General features: G+C 38.8%; 1 protein-coding gene across 1 annotated transcript in view; it reads left to right on the top strand.

The window, feature by feature from the left end:
- The window catches only part of Orc1 (origin recognition complex subunit 1), a 699,813-nt gene that overhangs the window by 652,388 nt on the left and 33,116 nt on the right, over positions 1–14,309 (top strand). The window contains exon 13 of the mRNA XM_090372377.1: positions 4,186–4,310. Within this exon, the coding sequence (XP_090228503.1) occupies positions 4,186–4,310 (125 nt within the window). The remainder of the gene's footprint in view (positions 1–4,185; positions 4,311–14,309) is intronic.

Below are 14,309 nucleotides of genomic sequence, written 5' to 3'. Positions count from 1 at the left end.
TTTCTAGCAGGGATAAGGAGGTGATTATTCCCTTGTATAAGGCAATGGTCAGGCCACACCTAGAGTACTGTATACAGGCCTGGAGGCCTCATTTCAGGAAGGATGTAGAGCTGCTGGAACGAGTACAGAGAAGGGCAACTAGATTGGTGAATGGGACAAAGGGGTTCTCTTACGAAGAAAGGCTTAAGTTTTGCAAATTACAGTGTCTGGAAACTAGGCACCAGCGGGGTGATCTGATAGAGGTGTACAAAGCCTTGAATGGTTTGAGCATGCTCAATGCTGATGGGATTCTTCCTCTAGCTCAGAAAAATCACCTGAGAGGGCATAAATTCAAATTGAGGAAAGACAGATGTAGGATAGATGTGCGGAAATTTGCCTTTAGCCAGCGGGTGGTTGGTGGGTGGAACAGACTTCCATCCCTTGTCGTGGAAGTTGATAGCCAAAATAAGTTTAAGGCTCAGCTGGACAGGTATTTCGAACGAACAGAGGGGTGAAGTGGAAGTGGTTATTTTTATTTATTTATGTTACTTTTTTTTTTTTTTTTTGGCTGATGCTGCATAAGGTTGCTTTCTTGCATCAAATGCCTCTACTAATGCTAATGCTAATGTAAGCGATAAAAAGAACAGAAGGAAATACTCAAGCGTTTAAAGCGAATCATGTCATATGGCTTTCAACAGCAGGAGGAAACAGCCCTACATAATCCCTCAGATACAGAACATTCGTGTTTACAAACAGAAATAAATCAAGTAGACTACACTGAGTAAGTGAGAAGACTAAAGAACAACCAATTTATATACAGAACATAGCCTAGCCTCCGAAGAACTTCAAGGAGAACTGTTGTCAGTAACTATCGCTACAAGTATGGAAACTTCTAGAGAAAGTGACAATGAAGTGACAGGGCTTACAGCCAAAGAATTAACACAAGGCGCTGAAGGAACATGCCACGAGATAGTTACATCCAAAGAAGCAGTTCAAGCTCATTACCATCGTAAAGACTTGAAAAACAAAGCAAATGATCTCAGCGAAAACCCTAGCATTGCAGATGCAAAAATACCAATTGTTCATGCTACTAGTGATTTCAGAGACAATAATGACATAGATTTGTGGACCACATTGAATAACGAGGAAATGTCATTCTGAACTGAGAAAGGTCCATCAGAATGTTAGCATTGGAATGGATCTTTTACCAATTCAAAGCAAACATACAAAAACCAAGCCCGGTTCTGCTCAAAGAATTTATTCCATTCCACCAAAGTAAATGACTAGTGTATTCTCTCACAAAAGGAAAAGTCTACTGTTTTGTGTGCAAACTTTTCTCTAACCAAACTTCCTCAACAACAGCTTTAGCTTCTACTGGATTCGATGACTGGCATCATACTTATCTTGTTCAAACCCACAGAAACTGTATAAATCATATGAACTCTATGCTAACATACTTAACAAGAAAGCGTGGTCAAATGCTCACATCAAAACTCAAAGAGCAAATCAAAGCAGAGCAGGATTACTGGAGGCATGTACTTCAGCAAGTTATTGCAGTAATTTCCCTTTTGGCAGAACATGGCTTGGCATTTAGGGGAGATGATGAAACATTTGGTTCACCAAACAATTGTAACTTTCTCGGATTGCTTGAATTAATTGCCAAATTTGATCCCTTCCTGTGTGCCCACATAAATCAGTATGGGGGTAAAGGCTCTAGTTAGCCATCATACTTATGTGAAGAGGTTATTCAGTTGATGGCTAATGAAGTTCGAGAAGCAATACTGAGCGACATTAAACAGGCTTATTTAAGTTTATCATTCGATTCAATCCCTGATGATATTTCCCGTGTTGATCAACTTACTGTCATTGTTAGATATGTATCTCCTAGTGATGGATTACCACGACAACAGGCTAAAATCTTCTGCAGTTGAACTCTTTCTGAGTTTTTTTGAACTGAGAGATCACACTGGGGAAAGTGTGGCTGAGCTGATACTGAACTACTTCAGTGAACTTGAAATAGATTACAGTAAATGTAGAGGATAATCATATGACAATGCACCCAATATGGTTGGAAAGTATAATGGCGTTCAACAAAAAATTTTGGAAAGGAACAAGTTTGCAAAGTTTATTCCATGCGCTGAACATTCCCTAAATCTAGTTGGACGAACCGCAGTTGACTCGTACCTGGATGTAGTGAATTTTTTTGGCACAATAAATGAGCTTTATTGTTTTTTCTCAGCTTCTACAAAAAGATGGGCAGTGCTAAAAAATTTCTTGCCTCCTGAGTCAAAAGTTCCTAAACATTTATCAGACACAAGATGGGAGGCTTACTCCAAAGCTACTGCAGCCATTAGTGAAAGTTATGCTAACATTGTTGAGCCCTCAGTCATATTTACTGTGATGAAACTGAAAAAGGAGATACTAGACAACAGGCTAAAATCATCTGCAGAAAATGGAAGAATTTGAATTCATTTTCATGCTTCATCTTTGGACACATTTGCTAGACCAATTTCATAAAGTTAGCAACTTACTGCAAAATTCACAAATTTTATTGAGCACATATGCAAATATTTACAGCTCACTATTGCAGTTTGTATCAAACACTTGGGCTAATTTTGATGAAATCGAATAGCAAGCAAAATTTATTCTACTGGATGTAGAGTACAAAACTATCAAAAGAACGCAAAGAGTACGAAAAAAAAAAAAACAATGATGGGACAGCACCCGAAGCCTTAGGCGAACTTTCTCCAAGAGACAAGTTTAGGGTAAATTCATTTATCCCTGTCATGGATGCTCTTGAAGCCAACCTAGACAGAGGAGCAACAGTATATAGGAGTGTAACTGGCAATTTTTCATTTCTGTTTGTTGTTTGTTTGTTTGGTTTTTTTTAGGAGCATTAGCAACTAAGGCCATATTGCTCCGGGAATATGCGGTGGTCATTCTCTGACCTTTCCACATCCTCCGTATTTGGTGGTGACGGGCTCGAACCCCGGTCTAATCAAGAAGCTTGTGCTAGGCACTGCTGCTCCTTCCCACCTGGCTACGGAGGCGCCTTTTTCATTTCTGATGAACCTGCAAGCAACCAAGGAACAGATTCACAATGGTGTCGAGATTGATGCAAGAGTATCCAAAGGATGTTGACCTTAGTCTAGTCGATGAACTCTTACACTTCCATCTGTACATCAAACAAGCTCACCAAGATATGTATCAAATAATATTCCAGGAGAAAATTTAGACAGCTTTTCCAAATGTGGAAACAATTTTCAGATTGTTCCTGTGTTTAATGTTTACTAATGTACTGGAGAAAGATCATTTTCTAGACTAAAAGGGATAAAGAATGATGTACGGTTAACAATGTCCCAAGATCGGTTGTCTGATCTAAGCATTCTCTGCATAGAAAGTGATAAACTGCGACTTACTGATTTTAATGATATAATCGATGTTTCATCCCAAAAAGCTCAAAAGAAACTGTTCTGACTTTATATATAGCTATGTTATAACATAGCTATGATTCCCCTATGAATGTTCTGTGTGAAATCTTTATTAATTCCATACTTTTATAAACTTAATAAAGGTTATAAATTTATAAACAATCTTTTTATCAGTGCTAAAATTTCAGTAATGTTCTACTTTCATTGAGTAGATAAAAAAGAGAACAAGATTTTATTTCTCATGATCAGATGCTATTAAGTTTGGGCCTCCCAAGGTCTCCTAGCCCAGGGCCTCCAGTTGCTTTAATCTGGGACTGATTTCACCTAATGCAGAAAAAAATTCATTTTCAATTGTTTTCAGAGCAGGAATGGTTCATTGATTCTTCTGAAACACTATCTTTGAGATTACCCCAGAGATAAAAATTATACAAGTTTAAATTAGATGACATTGGAGTTCACACTAGTCCTTTACCATACCTCTTGGGGTAGCAGTTAGAAACCATTCTGGTTTACTGAATGGCAATCCATATTGCCATTCAGTATTCCCAACCAAATCTCAAATTCTCTACAGAATAATGACGTTGGCACAAAAACATTTGAATATTACAGAAGTCAAAGAAAAGAAATAGCACAGTGAATAAAAAATCACCTTGTATATATTGATGTGAAATGCAAAGATAAATTTATTTATTATTTTTATTTTTTCAAAGTTCATATTTTTGAAAACAAAGTTTGCTAATAGGAAATTAAGTGCTTTAAATACTTTGTTTCATAGATCATCTTCTCACCAAGAACGAATGTTTCTGAAGTCTTTAGTTGCAGAAGTTCAGCAGTCTGGATTAGAAGAAACATGCTTCTCTCGAGTTTATCAACAGCACATTGCTCTTTGCAGGTTTGCAGGTGTGTTAAAATTATCTGCATCCAAACATAGAAAAAGTTTGTTTGAAAATGTTCCATTAGTATAGTGCATATTGATCTATATAATTATTTGACACTGAATAGGGTGAACAGATTTTTTAAATTACGTGCTCCTTATTTCCCATGTTGTTTGCCTTTCATTATCATTTGCTGATTTCATTATTTGAATAAGATTTTTTGTAGAATAACAAATCTCTTCCATTTCTGTGTTATTACTATTCCGCCCTTGACATGGGTGCCTGTACATGATGAGGGGACCTTTAGTGATACAGCTGACCTTCCAGATTAGCATTATTTAGATCCCATACCCTGGTTCCATGAGTTGCATGAGTGTGATGCTATAGTTACAAAGTGATTTTCCTAGGGCGAATACTAGCTTATTTTTATAACCCTTTGTCAAACAAATGAAAAAGTGCGCTCTCCCCATTTCTCATATAGAAATGCTTGAAAAGCTCAGCAGGTTCGCCTAAAAATAGTGAAAAGACTTAGATCCAGATATTTACTAATACAAAGTGTGAGTTGTAAGCAATCAGAGACTCTGCTGAAACTCTCAATCTTTGGTGTTATGCCCATGCAAGTTACTCCACATGCAACTCTAAATATCTCCGATGGGGTAATTGTTTAGTGCGATTTGATTAATGTCACAGAAGATGAACTGGTCCAAAAGATAAAAGAACAAAAAGTCACAGAATCCAAGCAGATGATGGTCAACTTGTTTCCATGCAGAACATCATCTTTATGTTTGGCACACTAAATTTACCATCAAGTGTTAAAATCATCTATCTCAAGGCTTGTAAGACCCTATGTTCCTAATGCCATCAGATGTTATAAGTTTAAATATTTGAGCACTCTCAAATAGTCTGTCAAGGGAATGCAGTGTGCCCAAACTCTAGTTCAAAATCCGACACACAGACAGAATGTGATGCTGAAACATCACGTCCAAACTATCAAGGCTAACATCCCGCTTATTCAAAGTCCTGTGAACTATGAAAAACAGGAAAAAAGATCCAAAAATACAAAGTAGGGCAGAAAGTCACTTACCAAGAGGCAAAGAAAAAAGTTATGCTTAGCACACCAAAACATATCTATGCAGCAGCAGCAGCAAAGAAATACCTACCAGTCAGCAGCAGCAGCTCAAACTGGCATGTCATTTCTCCCAACCATGCCTATTGCAGATTGTGCCCAAGAAATACGCTGAACCTCACTGCAATCTCCTAAGGAACAGAATGTAATACATTGTGCCAACAACCCACCAATTACAGTGTGGCCAAGTACATCGCAGTCTCCATCAGAAGCCATAAAAAATAAAACAGCAGCCCGATGGAGGAGACAGCCAAATTTAATAAATATGGATTCAGATAAAACACCAACCTAGATGAGCCAATCTTAGATCTGTATGCAGAAGGTGACATGGACACAGGACGTCCTAACTTTCTGAAAAAAAAAAGAAAAAGAATAAAATTGGAGAGCAAACACAGACTGGACCTAAAAAACAGAGATAATCAAATCCAACTGCTAAAATCAAATAAAGAATCACATCATATAAGTGTAAAATGTAAAGTGTGTTTGGTATCAAGCTTTGTGATGGGTGTGCCAGTTTGCTAGAAATGCGAGAGATTTAAAAGTGTATGGATATTGTACATGTGTAGTGTTGTGTACCATTGTTCATCTGGTCATTTAGCCGCTGGACCCCTGCTGAGGCCCAACGTTGCCCCACTTTCACCCCATGGAGGCAGACCAGGTACACCAGTATTATAATTTGTATTTACTCTGGCAGGTCCTGCCACCTAATTTCCTGAGATTTCGGTGGCTAGGACCTAAAAAAAAAAAAATCATTTAATTAGTTTTATTTTGATTGCAAAGGGCAATGTCATTTGAATTGGAAAGGCCTAGAATATGGGCAAAAATTAATTTGAACGTATTTAAATTTTGTTGTGTGAGGCATTCGCTTGCATTAAGATAGAGTGGGGGAGAAGACTGAAGACTGGGAGGAAAGGACAGAAATATGAAGGCAATAGAGAAGGCACCCCCAAGGAAGTCAGTGGGGCAGGCCCATGGAAGGAAAGAAAAGGGATGTCGGCGAGGAGGAGAGGAGACGGAAAAGACTCCCCCTCCCCCACCCCACCAGGGAGAGGGAATGAAAGTGGCCAGGCAAGGTGCCTGGTCCAGATCGCCAGGTGGCATGTTGGTAGCAAGGTGCTGCGGGATCGTAGATAGCTAGTGCAGAGGGGTATTTCTGCACTCAAATTGAGCTCTGCCAAGATGATAAAGCATGGGACAGAATCCCATCCAGGTTTGGTTGTTGCAGTCAATATGTTTTTCTTTCTTTCCTTAAAATCATTTCTCTCTTACTTCTTTCCTTTTACTTCATTCTTTCCCTTTTCCTTTCTTTTCCATTTCTTTTCTTATTCTCTCCTCTGGTTCTTGTACTTTATTCTTTCCCTTTTCCTTTCTTTCCCATTTCCTTTCTTTTCCTTTTCCTTTCTTTTTCTCTCCTCTGGTTCTTGCAGTGTCTCTTAAGAGTTGCTGGGTTTGGAGGATTTGGACTGATCATTGTGGGCTTCAAGCCATGCTGGTAGCTTTACGAGGTATCGTTCTATGGTCGTGGAAGAGTTTTTTTGTCTTGAAAAGAGTTCCTGTGCGAAGAGTGTGAAGGCACGGTAGTGTTCCTCATTTTGCAACACAAGCTATCCTTGGTTCCTGAGTGTGAACTGGGTCTTTGTCATGAGGATGTCATGCAGGTCCTTGTAGGTAGGACATTCATGTATGAGGTGATCCCGGGTTTCTTCCTCTCCGCAGTGACACTGCAGTGAATCTGAGAGATCCAAGTTGTAGAGTTTCCTCCTGAAGGACCCATGTCCCGTGAGGAAAAAGGTGGTATGTAGGCCTGGAGCGAACTATGCAGGCTGGCTTGGGTATTTCTGATGTACATCTGGGAAGAATTTCCGTATTATGGCTCCTTTTGGGGGAGTCAGACCATCGGGCCTGCCAGGTCTGCAACAGGTGTGTCATTAGATGCCTCTTTTCAGCACTTGTGTTGTTTATTGGATTGGTGGTGAAGCCAATGCAGGTGGCCGGTCTGCCTTTGGACAGTTGGTAAAGCAGCCTACAGTGCAAAATTTCCAGGTCCAGGGGAAAGGAGCCAACAAGGACCTGGAGTGCGTGGGTGCTAATCGTACAACACACTCTGGAGATAGGAGGATAAAGCGCTGTATGGTGTCTACTTTTCTCCTGTTTATTGCAGTGATTGCTTTGTTCTACCACACACCTGTGGAATATGACAGAGTTGGGATGAAAATAGCCTTGTAAAAAAGGGAGTGTGTCCTCTTCAAGCCCCAGTCCCTTCTGGTAACTCTGAAAATCATAGCAGAGCAATTCCTGATTTTGGTCCTTAGGTAATTGAGATGTGGGGTGAATGACATGTTCTTATCGAAGACTATCCCGAGATATTTAGTTCCATTTTTAGCTTTATGATTGTTCCATGGATTTTTATCTGTGGAGGCCTCCTAATATCCAGAGAACTCCTCAAGAGGATTGAACTCGTTTTTTCCAACAAAATTCTAAGCTGGTTCTCTAGGGTCCAGTGCAGCAGTGTTGAGATGGCTTGATTTGCCGTTGCTTCCATTAAATTATTTATTAATTTATTATTTAAAAATTATTTTAACAATCGCATATTGGTGTTGTTCAGGACTGAGGTCTGAGGGGTTAAAGTTCTGGGCTGTCTTACTCAGGGTTTCCCGGAAGAGGTTTCAGTCAGCTTTGTCGACTGTGAATCTCTGAAGAGTCTGTCTTGCTGTTGGTTGGACATTGAGAGAGCAATGCAATTGAAAGTTCAGCACCCTGTGATCAGATATTGTCCAGTCAGGAAGAAAGGTGTCCTGCAAACGAGCGGCTTTCGAGGCTTACGTCGATCGTCGCCTCCCACAGAGTGCTCAAGTAGGTTGGTAGATTATTTGGTCTATTGAGGATCATGAGGCTGCCGTTGGAAAGGAAATCTTCTATCATATAGTGGAATTGTAGAGGCCTATGTAGCAATATTAATATCTATGACCTAATCAAACAGTATAGTCAGGTAAGCAAATGCTTACAAGAAACCAATCTAATTCCACAAGTAACTTGGCCCCGAGTGCCAAGTGACTGTGTCCAAGTGATTTTTCTTTAGACCATAATAAGTGATTTTCCCAGTGATTTCGTGCTGTTTTATTTCCAGTGCCTTTCATATTCATTTAAGTGGTTCTGTACTTAACAGATACTGATTAAGAACCCAGAAAGGAAAATCACTTTTCTCTCCTTAGTATACAGTAAACCCCCGCTATTCGCGGCGGTTACGTTCCTGAGAAATGCCGCGAATACTGAGTTATGGCTCCCATAGTAATAAAGGGGTTCCGTTCCAAAGTATGAAATATATAAGAAAAACTAGTCTAAAATTTTGTTTAAGTATGTATTATATGTACCTTCATAATATGACTATGTACATAGACAGTACACAGTGAAATGCAAGCATATGGCATCAAAATGAAAATAAGAAACAATTTAATATTAAATGTAATATTTATTAGAAATTTCAAACAAATCTTTCAAACCAGCACCTTTGCTAGCTAAAAAACTTATCCCGCCAGTGCTATCACCAGTTTCGCTAAAGTGTTGATAAAGGAGTTTTGCCTTTTCACTAATGATGAATGAACTTAACAGAATTTTATTTTGAGTTCGGTCTTCTATCCACAGATTTAAAGCTTTTTCCATTTTTTCTAATTTAACATCACGAGTTACAGAACAAATTTTTGAAGCAATTAGCACGTTTTCACGGACACTACGGCGGATTTTTTCTTCCAATTTCTTGATTGATCATACCGTTGACTCATTGATTTTATAATGTTTTGCCACTGAGGAGACACTTTCACCATTAGAAATTTTGTCTAATAACTCAATTTTATTCGCTAATGTCATCACCTTCTTTGATCTTTTCACATTTCCCTTGTTATTCGTAGCCATATTTTTGTACAGGTTAGAAAGAACTTGTCCACAATAAAGTCACTTTCTTCCATTAACACACTCGAAAAAGTCTGTTTTACACTGCAAAAGTAGATTTATCACTTTTGTAAGCATAAAATTTATAAGCATATAAATTAAAAGCAAACGACGAAACCTTCCATGACAAGCGCATAACACATTGAACAAGGATTAGCGAGAAACATGCATGCTCGCGATTTTTCACCCCTCTCCCCCACTCACTGAGCGCTGTTTTGACCGGGAAAGATGATTTTAGCCACGCCCATGTTTTTTTTATGGCGGAAAATGTTCACGGCGCTTTAAAATTCACATTTTTTAGGTTTCATTTTATTTTAAATCAGCGGCCGTGAATACACGAAACCGCGAATAGCAGGGGTTTACTGTATTTATTAATTTTTTTACTAACAAACTAACTTCTCCAGCCACATGGTCACTAGGTGGCATCACTCCTACCTCCTTGTGGCAAGGCTGGTAACCTGGGACAAGGGTATCCTTCAGGGCAAAAGGAGCAACCATGGATAAATGACTATCCACCTCTAGAGCTGTTTGATTGCTTAGAAGACCAGTAACATCCATCCATCCATCTTAACCTACCTAACTTGCTAGTGATAAACTCTCTGTCTACTCAGCCTGTGGGCAAGTTCTCACCATTTATGATCCAAAAATATTTGGAAGCTATTGCGGGATCACCAAATCCAGATATCCAGAGACCTCCTGGTTGAAACAGCCACTTCCAAACATTCTGAGTGGCTATTTAAAACAACTACATTTGGCGAGCTACCAGTATCTGTTACTCCCCACAATACCTTAAATTCATCAAAAGGCATCATGAAAGATTAGGAACTACTTGCAGTGTCTGAGGGGTGCCTCAGTAGCCAGGTGGGCAGGAGCAGCAGTGCATAGCACATGCTTCTTGATTAGACCGGGATTCGAGCCCGTGAACCACCAAATATGGAGGATGCGGAAAGGTCAGGGAATGACCACCGCATATCCCCGGAGCAATATGGCCTTAGTTGCTAATGCTCCTAAAAAAAACCAAATAACAAAAATAACAGTGTCTGAGGAGGAATTAGTTCACAAACTTAGTAATCAGAAGGTGATCAGTGCAAAACGAATTATGACTAAATAAGATAGAAATCTCATTCCAACTTGATCCACAATGAAAGCTATTTAAACTGTAGAATTTAGCCATACATCCCAAATACTTTTCGTTGCAGAGGTGATGCCATCTGGCCTATATATGGCTCTAAGGATCACACACAAGCAGATTGCTCAGCCTCAACTACCATTTGTCATAACTGCAAAAGAAGCAATCCTGCCTTTTCTAAATCATGTGAAACCTGAAAAAAAAAAATTCAAATATACAGAATAGAACATAAAGTCATATATCCAAAGGCACGCAGACAAATTATGTTCACCATGCTTAGTCTATCCTGTATGTCTCACACCCGAAGCTATCTCTCAACTGCAGTTCAAACAGATGTGTCAATACCAAGTACATCTCTGGGAAACTGGATTAAAGCTATGTTATCAGCCTCCAGAAAAGATACTCCTAAAACTACTAACACTCCAGTTAGTATCCCAACTGATACTCTAACAGTTTCACATGGCAGTGAAAAATTGAAACCTACTTAAGACAGCAAGAAAACCGAATCACCAACCAACAGTATAGAAGTAGATGTATACTCAAATTATGAGGAACCAATACAAGAACTTCATACGAATGACACTATGGATAATGGACACCCCAGCTGCCCAAAAAAAAAAGAATGGAAAAAATGCCCTGCTTACAAAAAGCAGTCAGATGAATCATCTTCAGCCAAACCTAAATAATGTATAACATCATACAATGGAACAGCAGAGGACTAAACAGTCATTCTGATGATTTAAGGGATTTACTAACTCAGTTCAAACCCATAGGTGTATGCCTACAGGAAACATTTTATCACCTCAAGTTTTGCCAAAATTTTCAAATTTTACGATGTACAGGCGAGATAGGAACTCTGAGGCTCCTGCATGTAAAGGAGCAGCCATTCTTTTTAATTCTAATGTGCTATCCAGGCCGACCCAGTTAAGAACCAATCTAGAAGCTTTGGCTTCTCGTATTGAAGCTGCTTGTATTGCAGTTGTACCAACTTGTTTCTGTTTATATTCTGCCATCTTTACCTCTTCCTCATTCATAACTCAACAATCTCATTTACACAACTCCCAACTCCAATGTCTTTTCAGTGACTTTAATGGACACCATCCATTGTGGAAGTCCTCTACAATGGACTCAAGATGCAAATTTATTGAGAAATTTATGAATAATAATGATCTTAATTTATTAACGTCTGCATCTCCTACCTACAGGATATACTTCTGAAGTTGACGTATCAATTTGTTCACCATCCATCTTTCCAATCATGGCATGGTCTGTATTATCCTGTCCCTTTAACAGCAACCTCTTTCCAATGATTTGCGCAATAAAAAAAAAGTTGTAACTCAAAATCCTGATGAACAATCCAATTGGAAATTTAATAAGGTGAACTGGGATGCCTATTCTGCCCAAATGCCTTTAGATAGAGTTTAAGTTCAACAGAAACCCAATGATCATGTAACTACTTACATAATGAATCAGAGTCTGACTGCAGCTAATGCTTCCATTCCATAATTCAAGCCATATCACACCCACCAAAATCACTGATGGAATACAGAGTGGTTTAATGCCAAACAGGAGAAAAACTGTGCTTGGAATAATTTCCGCAAGTATCCTACTACCAGTAACTTAATTACTTATAAAAGAGTTACAGCTAAAGCAAGACAAGTTAGACTGAAAGCAAAACTTGATTCTTGGATCGCTTTTGTCTCAACCATCACAAAAGGTACTGACACACAGCTCATAAATGGCAAATTTGTTCATCTGCCCTCTGCGATACTCCACTGGAAAAGGAAAAACATGGCTAATCCTGAATAAGTTGCAAATGCACTAGCAGAATAGTTCTGTAGAATCACTGCTTCTACCTCCTATACATCCTCCTTCTTCTTCAAACAGTGCTGCCGATTCAGATGGTGTTTATTACCTTATGCTGAAGCATTTATTTGAAGGACTTCTGTACCCTGTAGATTTTCTACAGCCGGATATTCTCTGAAAATGCCTGCGTTTTTCCTGGCTGCATTGTTTCATATTGCCATCCCAAAAACAGACAATGATCCTTCCCTGGTTCAAAAGGATGGTTTATACAGAGCTGACCTGGTTCCTTGAATCACAGAATCTCCTGCCAGATCATCAGTATGGATTTCGAAAAAACAGGTCAACCCTAGACATGCTCATCAAAGCCGAATCTCATATCCACAGTGCCTCTGTTGCGAAACAACAAAGGCACTGTGGATATGAGATTTGGCACATCCTTTGTTGTGAAACAACATCTAGTCATGGTCAACTTAGATCTTGAAAAGGTATTTTACACTATTTGGCTGTCATGATATTATAATGAATCTTTACCATCTATGACTAAGAGAACAGTTGCCTGAAATAATTCAAAATTTCTTGGGCCTTCTAGAAGAAAATAACATCTACACAAACACGCAGTGGGATTTTATACATCACAGATCTACACTAGACTGCCTAGTTAGGATAGAAGCCAAAATCAGAAATGCATTTATCAGATCATAGCATATAGTTATTGTATTTTTTGTCATTGAAAAAGCTTACGATACCACTTGGAGATATGGGATCCTACGAGACATGCACCATGCTGCACTCGGAGGCAACTTCCTATGTTTGTCCAGAATTTCCTTATGAACAGAATCTTCCAAGTCAAAATGCTAACTTCTTTCTCCAAAATCTACCAACAAGGAGCTGTCCCACAGGGCTCAGTGGCACTGAGCCCTGTGGGACAGCTCCTTGAGTGCCACTTTGTTTGTCATAAAGATTTATTCAATCACAAATCAATTCCCTTCATCAGTGTCACATGCACTTTATGTTGATGACTTTAGTATTTCTAGTCAGTCACAGATCATGAGAACTATTGAGAGCAGTTGCAATGTGCAATCAACAATATAAGTAAGTGGGAACTAGATAATGGATTCAGACTGTCAATACAAAAAACAATATGTGTATAATTTCTGTTGCAAAAGAAATCTCCTTCCTGACTTTGAATTAAAACTAGAATGCTGGAATATACCAACTCAGTTGACAGGAAAATTTCTTGGACTAATCTTAGACAAGAAAGTCACATTCGTAGAGCACATCAAGCAACTCCGTAAAAGTTGTACAAAACATCTTAACATACTTAAAATCTTTTCATCAACATTATGGTGAGCAGACAGATATTCCTTATTAAACCTATTTGGTGCATTAATTAGATCAAAGTTGGTCTATGGAGCCCCGGTATACAATTCAGCACGGAAAACTGCTCTGAAATGGCTGGATCCAATTCATCATAATGCATATATATAGTCTCTCATATATATAGTCTCTGTGCTGAAGCCAACAAACCACTTTTAACTCTTAGGCAACAACTGGCATTGCATTATGCATTTAAAATTAAATCTATGCCTGCTTGGGAAACCTTCTTTGACCCACGTTGCAAAAATATCTACCAGAATTGTCAATAAGCAAATCAACCCTTGGAAATCAGAATGCAAGACTTTTATTGCAGTACTTAACCTTAATATAGACAGCATAGCACACATACCAGTTCACACCCATTCACACCCCTACACCATGGGATTTACATATCCCAATATGTGAGTTCTACTTTCAGAAATGGGATAAAAAAGTGATATCTGCAACAATCTTCCAACAGTTACATGTAGTGCATAAACTTCAAATTTTCTGACCATATTCCAATATACGCAGATGGCTCGGAAATGGGCACTTTAGAGGGAGCAGAAGCTGTATTCCCAGATATTTCTTAAATGCGACAACCACCAAACGAGTGCAGTGTATACACAGCAGAATTGTGCACAATAAAAATAGCCTTAACA

Source organism: Mastigoproctus giganteus, chromosome 4 (genome assembly GCF_048544385.1).
Source record: "Mastigoproctus giganteus isolate SK-2022 chromosome 4, ASM4854438v1, whole genome shotgun sequence".
NCBI lineage: Eukaryota > Metazoa > Arthropoda > Arachnida > Uropygi > Thelyphonidae > Mastigoproctus > Mastigoproctus giganteus.
This window is presented reverse-complemented; position numbering and strand designations above follow the sequence as displayed.